At 40.4% G+C, this 20,327-nt stretch overlaps 1 protein-coding gene across 2 annotated transcripts in view; it reads right to left on the bottom strand.

Annotated features, from left to right (window-relative positions):
- Positions 1–20,327, bottom strand: part of OSGIN2 (oxidative stress induced growth inhibitor family member 2) — a 29,713-nt gene that overhangs the window by 6,666 nt on the left and 2,720 nt on the right. For both annotated transcript variants that reach the window (XM_058668776.1, XM_004598104.4), the window contains exons 2-4: positions 11,546–11,697; positions 4,781–4,917; positions 3,480–3,671 (exon numbers count right to left, since the gene is read on the bottom strand). In XM_058668776.1, the coding sequence (XP_058524759.1) occupies positions 3,480–3,671; positions 4,781–4,917; positions 11,546–11,609 (393 nt within the window). In that variant the 5' untranslated portion in view covers positions 11,610–11,697. The remainder of the gene's footprint in view (positions 1–3,479; positions 3,672–4,780; positions 4,918–11,545; positions 11,698–20,327) is intronic.

Below are 20,327 nucleotides of genomic sequence, written 5' to 3'. Positions count from 1 at the left end.
ATCAGTATTTTCACTTTTTAAAATAAATGTTCATTAATTACCAAAGCTCTAGATGTCTTTTCATTTTGAATAGTAAACAAATTTTCAAAAACTAGCAACAAAAATCACCCTCCCTTCTACTTCCCCCATCAGTATGCTTCTGTAATGCAGGCTGCTTGGCTACAGCAGCATCTCTTCAGAAGGGAGAATTACAAATGGTTGCCTGAGAAACCTCAGTGGTGCAGCTTATGCTGCCGTCTGGGAAGAGAGCTCTGCAAGCTCCCTCAACCTGCTTCTGCTCTGCTCAACTCCAAACAAGACAAGTGCAAGGGCCGAAGGCTCCTAGCCCAAAGACCTCAATCGTCTCTTTCAACCAATTCTTTAGACTCTTCTTACATAGCTCAGTATTGCAAATGAAGAATATTATCATAATAATTGTAACAGAGCGCTTAATATATGCTAGGCCCCGTCAGGCATCATATGCGATGGTACATAGATCACTAGGCAAAGAATGTGGGTTTTGAGTGTAGCCTGACAATGGGATTATGTTGACTACCAGTTTTTGCACAAGGAGGCAGAGGTCTGACAGGCCCAGGTCAGCCATATGAGCACTGCTGGTCTGGACATGACTGACGTCACAAAATTTCCGTGGACACCCAGTATGTGTGAGCTCTTAGCGGTGGCAACTCTTCAAATGCTTTGTCACACTGCTGTTGGGAGATCTAAGCATAGTCACATCTGACTCCACTAGGAGCATACACTGGAAGCATACACTACATTTCCCCCTGACTTTGTCCCATGAACCCCTTCTTTTTGCTGATACTAATCTGCATCCCTTTACAGCAATGAACTGTAACTACAACTTTCTTGAAGGTGAACTTGAACTTCCTTATCATAAGCATGCTGAAGAAAATAGTATTACCAAAAGAAAAAGAAAAGGTAAGAAAACTTAATAGATGAATTTGGTCTATGAAACTTGAAGGTTTTGCATTGGATACAAATTAACAGTGGCCAGTATTAGCAAAATTACAATTATGATAGGAAGAAGCATGTTTATAAGAATGAAGATTTGATAATTATCTTGAATTGGGAGATAAAGAAGTCAACTGTGACTCTCAGGTTATGTGTTTAATAACTACACGGCAGTTATAAAATTGAAGCCATCTGATGATAAAGATAGTTTTAGACATACTGAGCCAGGACAACTGAGGAATGATCAGAAGAGCATATCTAAGATAAAGATCAGTATGGACTAGGGATTTTGATTGAGACTTAATCAGTGTCAATATGCAAGCCATCCAAGAGGATGAGATAATCCAGAAGCCAGGGAAAATGGAGTATGAAGAGAATAATTCCCCTTGAAATAAATTCTATAGAATCAACTTGAAAAAAGTCTACAAATGTAACTGAAAAGCAATGACCAAATACAACTTGTTTGGATAAGAAAGGTAACAACACTCCCAAATTTTGCAGAGGTGAGTAAAAAGAAATTTTGAACCCCTTTATCAAAAAACTCAATTACCCACAAACAAGCAAACAAAAAACAATGCCAGTGAAAAACCAGTGACATAAGCTGGCATGAATGAGCGAAGTAACTAGAGGCAAAGACACATAGATAGTCCATACAGGCAAGAAATTGGCTATAAAGTGAAGAACTGATAAGTTGACACCTAATTTTTCTTAAACCTAGAAATAACTTCTGCTTGTCTGCATACTGAGCAATTTCTCTGGCAGAGAATTGAAGACACAAGAAACAAACAAAACAAACAAAAAAATACAACTACATGATATGGAGCTATGGATAAGAGAAGTGCTACTCCCCTATTATTAATAGGACAAAAAGAAAGAAACAGCATGAATGGAGATAAATTGTCAGTTTGAGTACAAAATTGCACAAGTTTACTCTTGTTAGGTTCCATCTTCTTTGTAAAATAAGAGCATTTCTAAACAGGAAAGACAAAGAGAAAGCTAAGAGGAACTTCATAAAGAAACCAAGAGTTATCAAGCGATGTTTAGAGCCCAACTAAGATTACCGAACACTTGCTACAGTTGGGATGATATGTTTTACACTGAAGGTCTGAAAGAGTTAAAGTGGATAGTTGGATGAATCACTTTTTAGGGGGCCAAACATACAATAGAAGGACAATGGACTAAGGGAAGAAACTAAGGAGAGTGGCTAAATCACCAAAGTTTAGATCTTCTACTAGACAGGTACCATGGTAAAGCACGGGCCCTGGAGCATGACTAAAGATTAGGTGAAGTGTGAGAAACAGGCTAATGCAACTAAAAGAACAGAAAGTTGTGATAAAAAAAAAAAGTACTATAATTGGGAACTTGAACTTTTACAACCTCGGTAGTTAATAAAAGATAAGGCTAAGATATAATAAAAGGCATTGCTACTTTGGCAGTTACTGCATATTATCATAAAAACTAAAATTTAAAAAAGAATTAGACATATATTTAATCTAGGGATGTCCACTGACATCCTGAAGCAGGCACTTGATAAATTATATGTACACAGCTCTTTAGATGTATTAACATTGCTATAGAAATAGCCAACAAAAATTGGTTCTAACATTTGATACTTAGTGTTAAAACCTTCATGAAACTTAATAACTTAATTTGTGCAACAAATGAATACATACTGCACAGCAGACACCATTAATTGTGATCACATAAAAAATATTAGCTATTGGCTTTGTAATAGTTATTGGTTTAATCAAATCTTTAGTATCTCGGTTTTCTGGCTTAATCTCTACTATGGATTGAACTATATTCCCCCCAGAATCCTAACTTGCAGTTCTAATCCTCAATATGATGGTGTTTGAAGATGAGGTTACTGGGAGGTTAATTTAGCTAGGTGAAGTCATGAGGGCAGGCACTTCATCATGGGATTAGTAGCATTGTAAAAACAAGAAGAGAGGTTGTTTTCTCTTTTGAGTGGACACAATGAGGTGACTGTTTGAGAGGAAGGGGGCCCTTACCAGTTTCAGACTTTAATCTCAGACATTCTAGCCTCCAGAACCATGATAAATAACATGTGTGTTGTTTAAGTCACCCAATCTACGGGATTATGTTACAGCAGCCAAGCCAACTAACAATTTCTTTTTTTCACAATACATTTTTTCTTTAAGATTTTGAAAATGTACGGAAATAGTAGATACTGGTTTAAAATACTGAGTGAAAATATGTATACTCTAAAATGAACATGTGATCTTAAACTTTTTTACTGTGCAGAGGAATAATCCTGGATGCTTTAGATATAAGTCTCATGATGCTGTGGAGACAGAACTGCCTTTCCAAGAAATGAGCATAGTGAGACTGTCTCAATAACCAACCTAGCTTATTACTACTAAGCAATGCACATGTAAGCAACTAAGGGCATTAAGATGTGGCCAACATCACATATCACAATACTATAATAGTTAAGAATCTTACTGGTTTATGAAGATAACATAATAATTTACATATATTAAAATTCCAGGAAAAAATATACTCACGTGCCAAGCTCCACCAGGTGGACCTTTACCAAGGACTAAGTGAGGGATATAATGATGTTGTTCTAATTTCCAATGCAAAATGGATGGGTAATCATACCCAAAGTCAGCGTCTGGATGAAGAAGTGTATCAAAAAGCACTGCAACTGGATTGGATGATCGGCCCTCAAGGCCTTCAGACAAGTATTCTAAGTCCTAAATGGAAAACAGAAAAAAAGGAAGAGTTTGGAAAAATTCAGAACAGTTATCCCAATTATAATCATCCAATTCAGCACTTCCCACATAGTATCCTAGGGTATCCGACAGATGTTCCTGGAGTAATCAAATGATTTTTTGGAGGGGGAGTGGCAAATACAGGATAAGACTGGGCTTCAACAAAGGCAAGCAGATCCTTATCCTGGAACACTTCAGAGGACATGATAAGCTAATGTTCTGTCCTGTAGTTCTGGTGATCAAAAAAGAAAAGAAAAAACAAAGTGTTTCCTTTTTTTTTAAGTTTCATTTATTTTTATTGAAAGGCAGAGACTGATGGTTCACTCCCCAAGGGAAGGCAACAGCTAGAGCTGAGCCAATCTGAAGCCAGCAGCCAGGAGCTCTTCTGGGGCTCCCACACGGGTACAGGGTCCCAAGGCTTTGGGCTGTCCTTGACTGCTTTCCCAGGCCACAGGCAGGGAGCTGGATGGGAAGTAGGGCCGCTGGGATTAGAACTGGCGACCATATGGGATCCCAGGCGTGCAAGGCGAGGACTTTAACCACTACACTATTTCACCGGGCCTGAAAGTGCTTCCTTTTAAAGATTTATTTATTTTTATTGCAAAGTCAGATATACGGAGAAGAGGAGAGACAAAGAGTTAGATCTTCCAACTGATGATTCACTCCCCCAGTGACAGCAACGCCTGGTGCTGCACCCATCCAAAGCCAGGAGCCAGGAACTTCCTCCAGGTCTTCCACGTGGATGTAGGGTCCCAAGGCTTTGAGCCATCCCAGGCCACAAGCAGGGAGCTGGATGGGAAGTGGAGCTGCAGGGATTAGAACCAATGGCCATATGGGATCCTAGGGGTGTTCAAGGGGAGAACTTTAACTGCTAGGCCATCGCGCCAGGCCCAAACAGGAAGCACTTTCAAAAACTAGTGTAAGCATTTAGCACTTACTAAAACTGCATCAAAAATTATTTCAGAAATCCAGTTCTAATAAAGAACCTAATATTACTTAAAGTAATTTCAAGAAATTGTTCATCTAAGTAAAAACTAAATGCATTGTAGCAGAAAACATTCTTGCTGAAATTGACATGCAAGAGGCAATACCTGATCAACAATGGAAAGATGTCTTGCTTCTTCTAGTTTACTATGTAAGATTGTATTGGGGTGCATTGCTTCTGATGATAAATATGGTCTGTAGCCTGATAACATATAAGAAAGGCATATTCCTGAAGGTCCATTTCCTATTAAAAAAACACAAAGGTGCAAGGGGAAATGTCATGCATCATGATACTCCTCCATACCCCACCCACTGCCACTTTGACGGTAGTTCTCCCTTGCTAATGCTTCCTTCTCCAATCTTTTAAAACCAGATGTTGGGCAAGATTCTGATGTCTGTCTTCTCTATTTTCTTTTGGAAGCCTCACCTACGTAAGCCTTCATCTCTCTGTGTTTCAGAAGTAAATTCTCTAAGTAAATTCTCGTTCCAGGAATACATCCCACTCTCCTGTATGTTGCGTCTTGCAGCCAACCTACTAATAATGTAAACACAATGTGCTCCAAGGTGAACCCCTGAGTCTCTTCATTTTGATGCCCTCTCCTTTAAGCCATATTCCATTGGAAGTCTAATGTGCAGCAAAATCTCAAATTCATTCTGCCTCTAACATTATGCTGTCATCTATATCCAGTCAGTCATCTCTCACGTACACCCTCTCACCTGTAATACTATTTACTCACTCGCAAATCTTGCACATACTGCATTCAGATGAGCTTAGGTAACAGTCTACCTGACATGTTCCTCTACTCTAAAAGCTTTAACTGCTTGTTTCTGGCTATCAAGACTCTCTGTATGTCCTGATCTCTATTCTTTCCAATTCTAGTTCTTAATACAAATACTGCCTTCCTTTACATCTATACACTTTAACTAAACCAAACTGAACTTCTGGTTGAACTGTGCTTTATTACTTCCAATTATGAAGGGTTTTTTAGTCTTGTTAGGTTGGACAGAGCAGAAATGACTCCACCACCCTGTGAAAGTCAAACTGACACTCCCATCCAGAAAGGTCTGGAATGCCAAAACAACTTGTCAGTTCCCACCATAAGCACCCAGTGCTAAGGGTCAGCCACACGTGCAAACCAAGGAGCTGCTGCCTTCTCCCATTCCCCACACCTAAGATGTATAGGAGCCCAGTGCTGGATATGCTGGGCAGCCATTTCCTTCACGCAGACAGCCTGCCATGTTGAAGTGGTCAGGGGCTATCTCCTGCCAAGGAGCAGGCTGCCAGACTCTCCTCCGATGAATAAAACCACCTGAAATAAAAATCTGTCTCTCTCTCTCTCAGCTGCCACTGAACCTAGCAAGTCTTGACTGCTACATGGGATGCCTTCATCCAATTTGGGAATGTTCTGTATTATTCCTGGCTGCTCTACTTCCAATCCATGCTAACATATTCTGGATGGCAGTGATAAGGGCTCTGTACTTGAGGACCTGTCACCAAATGGAAAACTCACAATGAGATTTAGTTCCTTGGCTCTGGTTAACCCAGCCCTGGTTTTTGTGGGCTTCTGGAGAGTAAAGTGATATGGAATCAATCAATCAATCAATCAATCTCTCTTTCTCACTTGCTCTCTCTCGCACTTTCACGTAAACATAAATTTAAAGAAAAGCACATTTCAATGTTAAAAAATTTAAAACCCAGACTAAGAAAATGAAGACAGTATTTACAAAGTACATATCTTATAAAGGACATGCATCTTAAATACAGAGAACTCTTCAAATACAGCAGGAAGAAAACAATCCAACTAAAACATTCAGCAACAGGGCTGATCACATACCTACACAAAGATAATGTAGAGATGGAAAACAATCACATGAAACATTAAACATGATATATTATGAAATTGCAAGATATCACTACACACCATAGCAATGGTAAAAACCCAAAAAAGATACTATCCCAAGTACTGACAAGGATGTGGAGCAACAGAAATTCTGATTCACTACTAGAGGGAATGCAAAATTATATAGTCACGTTGAAACAGAGTCTAGCAACTTCTTAAAATCTAAATATAGTCCTAGCATATGATACAGCAATCAGTCTCCTAGGTTTTACCCAAATGAGCTAAAAACTTATGTTTCACAGAGACCGCCACAGAATGTTTAGAGCAATTTCATTCATAATTGTCAAAATTGGAAGCAACCAGGATATCCTTCAAAATGGTGGGTAGTAAGGATGGGTGTTTGGCACAGTGTTTAAGTTACTGCTTGGGACAACTGCACTCCTTATCAGAGTCCCTGGGTTTCAGTCCAGATCCACTTCCAATTCAGCTTCCTGAAAATGTGAACTCTGGGATGCAGCAGACGAGGGCTCAAGCATGTGAGGGTAGACTGGGATGCTGGTTCAGCTACAACTCTTTCAGGCATTTAAGGGGTCACCAAGCAGAGTGAAGATCTCCATCAGGATCCACTTCTCTCTCCCTTACTGGCTCTCAATTAAATAAATAAAATGTAAAACAAAACAAAAAAAAACCGAACAGATAACACGGTACATTCATACAATGGAGTATTATTCAGGGATAAAATGAAATGAGCTATTGTTGTGCCCAGATTTTGAGATTCCCCAGAAATCACCAGGAGTCTGAAGTCGATCCAAGTGCACAAGGATGATTAATTCAAGCTCAGTACATCCGAACCTGGGTTCTGGGTTGCGAGCAGGCAGCTGGCTGACCAACACCCCTTACAGAGTGTGGCCCTGAACAGCACATTCATAGGGTTTTTATAGGGGCAGTCCACAACAGCTGGAAAAGGGGCAACTCAAAAGAGCCTGCAGGGTGAGGGGAAATACCACACAATTCCTACCTATGTCAGCTGGACAGCCCATGCCTCCAGCAACTAAGGGAAGCAGCACTTAATTACTTGGAGCCCACCTGTGAGATAACCAGACTTAGGTGGGCCTTGATTAATAAGAACTGGGGCCCACCAGTGCTAAAGGTCACATAGGCCGTTTGGCCTGCAAGCTCACACAGTTTCTTAGTAGCAATGAGCCATGAACAAATGGTTGGGATTTTGATACTGAGGTTCTTCACTATAAAGGCCTGCTGTTAAGAGTCCACCTGAAAAGGCCACACACTGTATCAATGAACAAGGGAAAGGCAAAATTAGCAAGACAGCAGAAAGAATAGTGATTGTGGCAGAGAATGAGTAGGTAAAACAAAGTTTTGAGGCAATGAAAATTATTTGGTATGATTCTGTAATGGTAGACACACAGCATTCATCAAAACCCACAGAACTATATATCGTGGAGAGAGAACTCCAATATGAGTAACATAATTCAGATAATAACAGCTACTGCTTGTATGTGGGCTGTATCACCTGGCTCTAAGATTTTGTGTAATTTGGAGGCTTGGTCCCTAGTATTGTAGTTGAAATCAAAATGGAGTAAACATGGCTCGCTGCTAATTGCAATACTTTTCGCTTTTGTAACTTCTGCTTTACTTGCTGGGCTAACAAACTGTGTGAGCTTGCAGGCCTAGTGGCCAAAGCGACCTTTAGTGCCAATAGACCCAATCCCCATAAAGCAAGGTCCCAGTCTTATTAACCCAAAGATAATTCAAGATCGGGGTCTGGTTGTCACAGGTGGCACCAAGGTTGGAGGCCAGACAGGAGGAGAGCAGACAGGGGATGGCAAGCTGAGATAAGCAAGAATGCGTGAACCTTCCTCACTGACCTTTCCAGCTGTTGTAAACTGTACCCCTCTTGAAGCCGTGTCTGATTGCCCCTATAAAAACTTTGTAATTGTACCGCTTGGGGCCACACTCCAGTAAGGGGTGTTGGTCCCGGCTGGCCAGTTGGCTGGTCAGTCGGTTGCCTTGCCTCTCATTTATAATAAAACTTTGCTGTGACTGTCACTGGTGAATGTAACATTCTGTTTTAGTGGTTGAGTGGATGCAACAGTATAGTACTAAATTGAGAAACTATGCATCCTATGAGCGTCTTGGCCCATGGGAAATCTTTAGGTCACTGGAGGTGGGTGGGGGGGCATGCCCTTGGTAGATCAGACTAGTGGTTCGTAGTTCTTGTAATAGGACTGTTGTAAAATGAGCAAGCCTAGTCCCTCCTGCTCTAGAACATTTGGGATAAGATCTCTTGCTTCAACACATGCTCCCAGCACTGTAATTTACTTTGATGTGATGCAACAGAGTAAGAGGGGAGAGAGAGAACTGGACCAGTGACAAGCCCTAGAGGATCCAAAACTGAGCTAAACAAAATTGTTGTAAGAAGTTTATGTCAAGTATTTCATTATGATGACAAAAAAAAGCTGACTAAGGCAATAATGCACCAGTACCGACTCATCAACTCACACCAAGATACCACACAAATGCAAGGCATTAATTTTAACCGCGGGGGAAATGGGGAATGAGGAAGAGAAGGAAAACAAGAGAACTTTCTGTTGGACTTTTTGTAATTGTAAATTGTTCTAACAAGTAAAATGTATTATTAAAATTAAAAATGACAAATAGAGGAAATTAGGATATGAGGGACGACCTAAACTTCTCAGAATAAAATGATGGAACACTCAAAACACAATGAACAAAAACGGCAGTGCAAGGAGAAACTAAGGAGCTCTCAGCATCCAAGGGATCTCAGCAGTAAGCCCTAAACCTGAGTAAGTGATTCTGTGCAGATGAGATTAGTAACGTGGAGATGGGGAGCAGCATCCTGGATGAGCAAGAGGAGGCCCCGAAGAACAGAGAACCTCTAGACTCTCAACTGCGGAGAGAGGTAGATGCTGGCTACGGAGGATACTTACAAAGTAAATAATACTGTTGGTTCTGAGCTGCCTAAGAACCAGGAGACAAGAAATGTGAACAGCTTTCAAATGTTAGAAACAGCAAGGAAACAGATTCTTCCCATAGCCTCCTGACCATTAACAAAATTGTGCCTGTAGACACCGTGATTTTAAACCTGTGCTGACTGACCTACAGAAAAATAACACAGGGCCAACAAGTTTGTTACAAAATCAACCAAATAGATGTGTTAGGGCATCAGTTCTTTATACCCAGGTGAATGGTGCTATGCCAACAGTAAATGCCCCATACATACTACAATGAGCTACTCACAGATTGGGTAAGCAGAGACAAAACAGGGATAGACTGTTTCAGGGAACAGAGAGGCAGGCAAAAACAAGTAACAGTAGTTTCTATTTTCTATTCTTCCTACAACCTAGCCAGACAAGAAGGTGTAGTTCCTCCACGTATTTTAAAACATTCAAGATGGCCAACCCGGGTTGAATGTAAGATACAAAATGAAACATGACATACAGTCACTGAGATCTATCTCAGATGATGAAAGATTCTGCTACTTCAGAACTGCACCTGTATCAAATTCCCCAGAAGAAATCTGCTATATAATAATATTTAATATTTTTTGTTAAATTTTTATTTTGGATTTTTGAATTTTATGGTACAATTTTGTAGAGACTGGGATTCCTCCCCCATATCCCACCCCTCTGGCAGATTTTCCCTATGTTGCTTCAACAGTATAGTCCTTCATAAGGAGTCATGATTCCATCAGTCTGTTATTTAAGTGTGCCCTGACAGTGCTGGTACAGGCAATGTCAGACAGTTCTGCATCCCACTGTCCACACATTTCCAACAGTTTCACTGGGAGTCCATCTTTGATTTGAAAGCAGGGATGCACATTGCATTGTATCCCCACATCTGGATATGGTAGTCTCTATTACTGTATCACTATATATTCCCATAAATGATAAGCCATGGGGATAAGGTCAACAACCAGTATGAATTAGAACAACAACAAAATTACAGCACCATGGGATCGAAAAAACGTGCCATTGAATAACCACGCATGGGTGACAAAAAGAAAACACAAAAATCTCTTGGGTGAAACGATGTCACCGTGTAATCCATGAGTCAGCAACGAATTCAACAAGAGAAAACAAAGTATTTGGAAGAAATGAAAATGAAATCATAAACATCAAAATGCTTGGGATGCACCCAAAAAAACAGTTGAATCAATTTTATATAAATTAGTATTCATATAAAACAGTGCTGTCCTTCTTGCTCTCTCCCATATGCTGGAGAACACAGCTTAAGCACTCTTCCTACTAACTACATAACCAACAATCAGACACACAGGAACTGAGACACCACTACGGCACTTATTGTCCCGCAATTTGCTCCTTTGGTTTATTTTCCCACTTTAGTATTTTCTGACTTGATTTTGAATATATAAATATAAAATACATGACAAATATTTCAATGCCAGCAATTATAAATTATAATTTGAATATATTAATTATATTAATACCATGATTTTTAATGTTTTGTGCCTATTACGAATATATCTTATCCCTATCTTTTGAGGTGACACAAAGGATAAATAATATTAATATTATGGTTAATTACAAATATACTATAGAGCATTATAATGCTAATTGAGTTCTTACTGGTCACTAACTTGTACATTTCACTCAACTTCTGAGTTCACTTCCCTATATCTACCTCCAAGTATCGGGGATGAGGGCTGCAAAGTACAGTGCAGTGATACACACAGAGTGCTCGAGCACTGCTTATCATCACTATCAGGCCACTGGTCATACGGCTAACACAGCTGACAGGCAGTATTTCGAACAACACAGTATCAGTCCTTTAATAGGAAGGCACTGCATTCTAACAGACTCTAACATCAGATAGAACAAATGATCTTTCCAAAGATTTGGTTATTGGGTATTTTAACCTATCACACAAGAATACTTATTACTATTTTCTGAGTACAATTCTAGAAACTTACCAATTGTCAATGCATAGAGGATCAAAAGTAATTTTAAGTGAGAAAATGCAATAACTTACCTATTATTACCACAGGCAAAGTCACTGATGAGTCTCCGAGCAATGTTTCTTCGACTAATGGCATCGCTTTAACTTTCTGCCCCAAATTATCTCCAAAATATTGTACTAGGGAACTGAAAATCTCTCCTTCAGTTTCACTGTCGCTATAGTTTCTTGAGGGAAAAGACAAGGGATATGTCAATATTGCCTTTGTAAAAACTGGTCTTTACTCAGACGCTATTTAGCCCACAGAGAAAAATTTATGATGAATGCTTTCAAATCAGTACTTCAGGCTGTTATCAACCTATACCACTTTCAAGGACAAAAATTTTAAATAGCTGCTTATCTCATTAGTATCTAACAGGCAAGTTCCTACTAAATAGGAAGCTGTTTTTATGACCCAAGATAAAGCAGTGCAACAGGGATTTTATAATTCTCTGAGACTTCTACGGAATGGCTAGTTTCCTCTCTCCATTTTTATTGACTAAAAAATGAGTACATTAAATACAATGCATGATCACAAAGTTTAAGGAAAAGTTGCTGCACCTCCAGATCATAAATTGTGCACTCTGGTATTAGCATGAAGTTCATACATTTTTATTCTCAAAAATGTATTAAAATAAGGACAGATCATAATGTTGACTTCCAATTTCTTTCTCACTGCTTCTCCAAAAACTTAATTTTAGCAAACCTACATGTTCACAAAATAAAGCATTATTCCAGAAGTCATTCCTGTTAGAAAAGCGTTACAAAACAAAGAACAGACAGGAAGCGCATTCACAGCAAAACTGAATTTATTTATCACGGAGAGAAATTCATGGGTGCCCAGCCACCAAAATGAGGACAGAAGCAGCAGATGCCCAGCTTTGCAGCAGCCTGGGTCTTTTATTTTCACAGCACCAAATGCATCTGATTACACTTACAAATGCACAGGTTGTAGTTATATCTTCATAGACAGTAACAGAAAATATAGGTTGCAAATGTTCTGAAATAAAATGTGATTACTGTGGGGAGGAAGGATAAATAAGAGGTATACTGATTACTTTGGAGCAATAATAAAGTCACCAAAAGATATATGGAAAATTTCAATCTTGTGGCATGTAATTCAATGTCAAAGTCCTGAGTTTCACTTTTCTAGTAATTTCTTTATTTTAGAAAATGTTAAGTACACTGAACTGGGTGAAAAGCTAGATCCCTTCTTATCAATGGTTTGAAAACACTCTTCTAACAACTGTCTATAATGCATCATCGAAAACTATATTATTTAGAGTATACAGGTGTTCATTATTTTAATAAATTCACTTCTAAAGTAAGGCCTAATTATACCCACGCTTCAGTTGTCAGAGTGTGAACACATTCATATTACTAGCTCAATTTTCTATTTTCTCACCTGTATTTGCTTATTTTATGAGTCGGGATTCTGCGAGGCACTTCGTTTGCCAAGTGTAATCTCTTTTACTTAGTTAATAGACGTTAATCACATCTATAAAATCTCTATACAACAATATTAATCACTGTGTTTAGCTAAACCATAGCACAGCAGCCCACCCAAGCTGACAACTGGTATGCATTGTAATAGGCTCTGTAACAATAGTGATTCCAAAAGATCTCCTTAAAAGCCAAATCCTGGCTGCTCAACCCAATTAATACTATTGCTGTTGGAAAGGTTGCAATTCTTTTTCAATATATGGTAAGCTTTAGCAAAACTTAAGAATGTGAGAAGTTGAGAATCAAGATGGTGGAATAGGGTAAGGACACGTTTAAACAGACAGAAAAACATTTAATCAGGATGAAGTAGACAGGACATATTTCAGGAAATATGAGAGGACAGAACAACAGCAGAGGGGTACCTGGAGACTGACAGACACAGGAAAGCAGTGGACACAACACTCCAGCAGCATTCAACTAATGGCAATCTGAACTCCACCAGCAAAGGAACTCCACCACCAACCAGGTGGGAAGGGACTTTCACTGGGAGCTTGGGAGGTAAACCCAGACAAAGAACTCTCTGTCCTGCTGGTCCGTTTGATTTGACCAGGAGCAGAGACAGAGCAGCAGATCCCAGTTGGGCACTGCGAGAACAGGGTGGATTTCATAGCACAGTCAGCCCCCAAGAGTCGAATTGGGCACCATTTTGCATAAGGAGGCAAAGGCAAGGGAAAGGACTGAGCATACGCTGAGCTGGGGGTGAACTCATTTCTGACTCAGTGAACTGCAGCAATGTGGCATTCTACAGGTTCCACCCAAGGCAGGTCTGGGTAGCCCTTGGATCTGACTGCCAGTAGATCAAGAACCCTAGTAGTGATACGTCAAGCGCCATTTTGTACACTGTGGCAATAGCTTTAGGACTGCAGGGGACAACAGTGAACTGCACATGTGCTGAGCACCTGAGAACTCACTGAGCTCAGTGGATTGCACTGGTCCTGCAGGAAAATAATACCGACTGTGGCATTGTATGGGTCAAAATAGATCCATGTGGCACCCAGACCTAACATCCAACAGGTTCCAGCAAGATCAGCACCACCAACAACCTAACTATATAGGACACCTGGTGTCTCTCTAATCCTGGGACCTGCTCCAACTAGAAGTGGGAGAAAGGTTGCAGAGACAACGGTGCAGCCTCAGCATGGTATCACAGGAGGTGGAGAGTGGTGAGCCAGGAGCTGGGGCTTTGGAGACTACGGTGGAAATCTAACATAAGAACCCAGACCTGGAACTTGCTGGAGGGAGTGGCACAAGTGGCTGCAAGCTAAGAGTTGTGTACCAACCGCAGCAAGTAAAATCGCACTGTAGACCTGTGGGTGACACAGCTTAGAAACCTGCCCCAAGGAGAAGACTCTACTAACCAGAAGTGCAATGACCAAGAGCAAAAGAAGAGACAAAGGCACAATGAATATTACTGAAGATTCCCCTGCAAAGGAGCAAAACCCTATGCCAACCTCAGAGCTAACTGAGGAAGACATCGAGAAAATGGGGGCCTCAGAATTCATAAGACTCATTTTAAAGCTTCTGATCAACAATGAGAAACACACACAAGAGTTCAAAGAATTTAAGCAAGCAATAAAACAAATCAAGGTCGATATATCAGAAATTAAGAACACAGCAGAGCAAATTAAAAGTACAATGGAGAGTCTCCAAAATAGAATGAAGCAAGCAGAACAAAGAATCTCAGAATTGAAAGATATTTCCTGTCATCAGGGGGAAGCAAACAAAAAGCTGGAAGCAGAGCTGGATCAGGCCAAAAAAAGTATTCAAGAATTGGAAGACACTATTAAGAGGCCAAATGAAAGAGTTATGGGAGTCCCAGAAGGTGCAGAAAGAGAAGCTGAGTTTGCACATATATCTAATGAAATAATAAAGGAAAATTTCCCTAATCTAGAGAAAGAATTGAGAAACAAGATCCAGGAAGGGCACAGAACTCCCAACAGGCTTGATCAGAAGCGATCTTCACCACGACATATGATAATCAAGCTCTCTTCAACTGAACATACGGAAAAGATCCTTAAATGTACACGTGAAAAAAATCAATTGACACATTTAGGAATGCCAATCAAACTCACAGGAGATCTCTCACAGGAAACTCTACAGGCAAGAAGAGAATGAAGTGATATATTACAGATTCTAAAAGAAAAAAATTGTCGGCCTAGGATAACATATCCAGCAAAGCTTTCTTTTGTCTTTGAAAACGAAATAAAATTCTTCCACAGTCAAGAAAAGTTAAAAAAATTTGCCTCTTCCAAACCTGCCCTACAAATGATACTTCAAGATGTTCTCTTGACAGAGAAGAGGAATAGCACCTACCAAAACCAAAGGCAAATGGGAAGAACATCCCAGCGAAATGACAACAGAAGACTAAACCAAGGAACAACGCATACCTAAAATGACAGGACCAAAGTACCACCCATACATATTAAACTCTGAATGTGAATGGCTTAAGCTCAATCAAACATCATAGATTAGTGGACTGGATTAAAACACAAAACAACATCTATTTATTGTCTAGAAGAGACACACTTCGCCAACAAAAATCAGAAACTATATCACATGGATTTTGTTGTTTTCTGTTAGTTTCATCTCTTCAAAACACTTTCTTCTGATTAAATCATTCAATGACTTGTAGATCATACAGTGGCATCATTTTCTTCAAGAATGTTCTTGATTTTCATTTCTTCAGCTACACGTTAGTCATTTAGTAGCATGTTTAACTTCATGGTGTTAATTTCTTTTTTCTCCCTGATGTTGATTTTGTTTTGTGGCTTTTCATTTAAGGGGATGTATAGTAGCTGTGTAATGGAGACTGTCATATCTAGTAACATGTTATTTAACTTCATAGCATTGTAAATTTCTAGTCTTCATTCTATTGTTGATTTTGTATTACGATTTTTTCATTTAAGGAGATGTACAGTAGCTATAAAATGGAGACTAACATCCAGATGTGATAGAATGTAGTACACATTTCTACTTCCAGACAAAGATGGACTTACAATGAAACTGTTCACTATATCCTGACAATAGGATGCTGGACTCTTTGCCATTGTCCATGCCCGCAATGATGGACATATGACTGTGTATGAAGAACTATATTTTAGTAATGATATAGAGGAATTAGTTGGGGGGGAGGGAATTGGGGAGGGGATAAGGGAAGTGCCAGGAGCCTATGGAAACGTATCATAAAATGATAATAATAATAATAAAATGTTAAAAAAAAGAATGTGAGAGGTTACCTACCAAAGTCCAGGGCTTTCATTGAGGTCAGTATGCAGAAATACACTGAGCTGAGATATCCTGGACTGGACTGTATTCCAGGTGATGGTTGGTAGGCATGGCCTAACTTAAGAGGCAGCATGTTTTGTAGATCTCAAGCCAATTTCCCTTGGTGAAAAGGGGATCTGCCAGATTTAAAACACAGCCAGGCAGGGAAAGAATTTTGTAGCAGCTCTGAGCCATGGGATCAAAAACACTGCTAGTTGAGCAATAAAACTAGGAAGTCAGAATCCCTGATTTCTCATGATATCCAGCAACTGTCATATCTATAAGTGTTAAATGTGTCTACTAGTGGGTGTGTCTATAATTATTCTTGATACATTTCTGATAGATCATTTTAAAAGATTTATTCTTATTTATTTATTCTTTACTGGAAAGGCAGATACACAGAGAGGAGATACACAGAGAAAGATCCTATGTCTCACTCCCCAAGTAGCCGCAACAGCCAGAGTTGAGCTAATCTAAAGCCAAGAGCCTTTTCTGGGTTTCCCATGCAGGCGCAATTTTCCAAGACTTTGGGCCATCATCCGTCACTGCTTTTCCAGGCCACAAGTAGGGAGCTGGAAGGGAAGGAAGTAGAGCAGTTGGCTCCTGAACCGGCACCCATACAGGACCCTGGAGCTTACAAGGTGAGGATTTTAGCAACTAGGCTATTGCACAGGGCCCTAAACCTGTTATTTCAAGCCAACTCACTGATTTCTGAAGTGGTAAGTGGAAATAATTGGTCAGTTACTTCAACTTCCATATAACATTCAGAGTTCCATTCACCCTTCAACAGGCAGAGTTCTGAAGAATACAGGCACATTTCCCGAACCAATGAAATCAACCTCCACCCACAGGTATCTAAACTCCTTGGAGGTGGATCCTTTGCTGCTCTGCCCTGGGGAAAAAACCAGTCTCACACTCCACCCTTTTTAGGTTAGTTCCAGCTACTGCCTCTGGACGCAGGTGCAGCTGCTCTTTCTTAGCAGCCACACTCTGGTCTGCCCTGACATTTTTCCAGAGGGTGTGCCCAGGACAGGTTTCTCCACATGCTTACGTATTTGAAAGACACAGAGTGCCCTGGTTCAGTCCAAAAGGCCCCATGGGTCACAGTTGGACCGACTGAGGCCAGGGGGCTCCTCCAAGTCTCCCACTTGTGCGCAGGGGCCCAAACACTTGGGCCATCACCTACTACTATGTCACATGCACCATCAGGGAGCTGGGTCATAAGTGCAACAGCCAGGACAGAAACTGAATTGGTGCCCATTTGGAACGCTGGTGCTGTTAAGCACTGGCTTTACTTGCTAAGGCACAATGCTGGTTCCCATGTGTCACTCTAAGACACAAGTAATCTGAGAAATAAGTCGGGCAATTTCCTCTTGTGCAAACATCACAGTATACCTACACAAAGCCACATGACTATGTCATTGGGCAGTACACTTAAGTGACTACTGTTGTACATGCAGTCCCCATCATTGACCAAATGCCAATATGCACTGGATACCTGTACTTATGCTTCTTTTAACTTCCCCAAACATGCTTTCTAACTTTAAACATACCTGTTTTAAACTTCACATGTTTACTTGTAAATATTTCATTATTTTTCAGATTGTTCATCACTGGAAATACAGAATTACAATTAACTTTTTTAAAGATTTATTTATTTTAATTTTTTCTTTTAAGATTTATTTTATTTTTATTACAAAGTCAGATATACTGAGAGGAGGAGAGACAGAGAGGAAGTGGAGCTGCCGGGATTAGAACCAGCAGCCATATGGGATCAAGGCGAGGACCTTAGCCACTAGGCCACGCTGCCGAGCCCAAAGATTTATTTATTTTTATTATAAAGTCAGATATACAGAGAGGAGGAGAGACAGAGAGGAAGATCTTCTGTCCGATGATTCACTCCCCAAGTGAGCCGCAATGGCCAGTGCTGCGCCGATCCGAAAGCCGGGAAACAGGAACCTCTTCCGGGTCTCCCACGCGGGTGCAGGGTCCCAAGGCTTTGGGCTGTCCTCGACTGCTTTCCCAGGCCACAAGCAGGGAGCTGGATGGGAAGTGGAGCTGCCGGGATTAGAACCAGCGCCCATATGGGATCCCAGGGCGTTCAAGGTGAGGACTTTAGCCGCTAGGCCACGCCGCCGGGCCCTACAATTAATTTTTACACGTTGCTCTTTCATAGTGCAACACCGGTAAATTTGCTGGGTCCAGTGATTGTGTGTAAGAGAAAGTGAGAAAGTGTGTGTGTTAGACGCTTTGACTCTGGTATACCCCAGGATTCAGGTACAGTATGATTTTTAGACCATTTAAGTACTCTACCCATTAGCTTATCTAGCTTTGCACAATATTAAGTAAATTGCTTGTACTTTAAAAAGTCGTAAGTGTAATCTGTGTGGTAAATTACCTGCTATCTGATAAACTGAAAGTATTTCTGACAGATGTGAAAAACCCTAAATCAACAGAGGGAAACAAAGAAAAAGTATGAATCAACAATGATACTACAGCATTCAGTTAACACTAATCTAAAAATTCAGAACCTAATTTATTTATGACTGCTAAAAATGTTTTAAAGTAAACTATACCACACTTCCAGGACAGTGGTAGCTCTGATTTTAGATTTGCAGTCTGAAGACAATTTATTTTGAGAAATGAAAACTTAACTTTTCCTTTACTGGAGAAACAAATAAACCACAAATCATGCATAACTACACATAAGAAAGAGCAGGGGACTTCAAAAATGTCATGGACAATAGAATTATAAGGTAAGTTCATCCTGGTGCAAAAGATGTTGAAATTCATGCACTTCTTTTCTTAAAAAGATTTGTTTTTATTGGAAAGTCAGATTTACAGAGAAGTTTCACTCTTCATCTGGCCACAACAGCCAGGGCTGGGCTGATTCAAAGCCAGGAGTCAGGAGCTTCTTTCGGGTCTCCCACGCCAGTGCAGGGTCCCAGGGCTTTCCTCCACTACTTTCCCAGGCCACAAGCAGGGAGCTGGATGGGAAGTGAAGCAGCCGGGATTACAACCAGCCCCTGGTTGGGAATCCCAGTTGATGCAAGGCAAGGACTTTAGCCACTAGGCTATCATGTCGGGCCCTGCACTTTTCTTGTAAACGAATTATTACTTTTTAAAGAATTACTGCAGTAAAACCTGTACTTTAAACACATGCAAAAACAGTTACCCTACTGTCAGACATCAAGTTAAACGCCTATGTGACACCTCTTCTACTTTACTGTTTCTGGAACATTACTGTTTGCTGTTTCAAAGCAAGATCAAAGGGATGACACGGGCCTTTTGGGTAACACTTCTCCCACACCACAGCCCTAGTTCTCTACAGGAAATGCTTCCCTACCTAACCTCTTAAGTCTTCGGAATCATTGCCAAACTGATACTACCCACTGTAAGGCAGGGTTCTAGAGTCACGTGCAGCTGGTGGTACTTTTCATCTTTCAGAGCAGTAAGTACGGACAGTCAGAGGCCAGTTTCCTCACAATACCTCACTCCTCAGATACTGAACAACTTCCCAAATGGAGAAGTTACAACTTGTTTTAAAATCTGTGTTTCTGGGGCTATTGGGGCAGTGCAGCAAGCTAATCCTCAGTCCACAGTGCCAGTATTCTATGTGGGCATTGTTTCATGTCCCAGCTGCTCCACTTCCCATTCAGCTCCCTGCCTGTAGTCTGGGAGAGCAGTGGAGGACGGCCCTAGTGTGTAGGCCCTGCACCTGCATAGGAGACTCAGAAGAAGCTACAGGTTTCTGGCTTTGGACAGGTTCAGCTCTGGTCACTGAAGTCATTTGGGGGAGTGAACCAGCCAACTGAAGAGCTCTCCTCTAACTCCTTCAAATACAAAATAAATTTTCAAAACAAAGAAGTGTGTTTTGAATGCAACTATTCAAAGCACAACATTAGTAAATTAGAAACATATTCCAAAAGCAGCTAGCAAGTTCTTTAATTTTTAGACAAAACTGTTTTCACAATGAAAATGGCCTGGGGTTGGCCATCTCCACCTTCAGGGCCTGCATTCCATATGGGTATTGGTTTTAGTCCCAGTTATT

This window comes from Ochotona princeps, chromosome 9 (assembly GCF_030435755.1).
Source record: "Ochotona princeps isolate mOchPri1 chromosome 9, mOchPri1.hap1, whole genome shotgun sequence".
NCBI lineage: Eukaryota > Metazoa > Chordata > Mammalia > Lagomorpha > Ochotonidae > Ochotona > Ochotona princeps.
The sequence above is the reverse complement of the archived record's forward strand: the minus strand, read 5'-3'. Positions and strand labels throughout refer to the sequence as shown.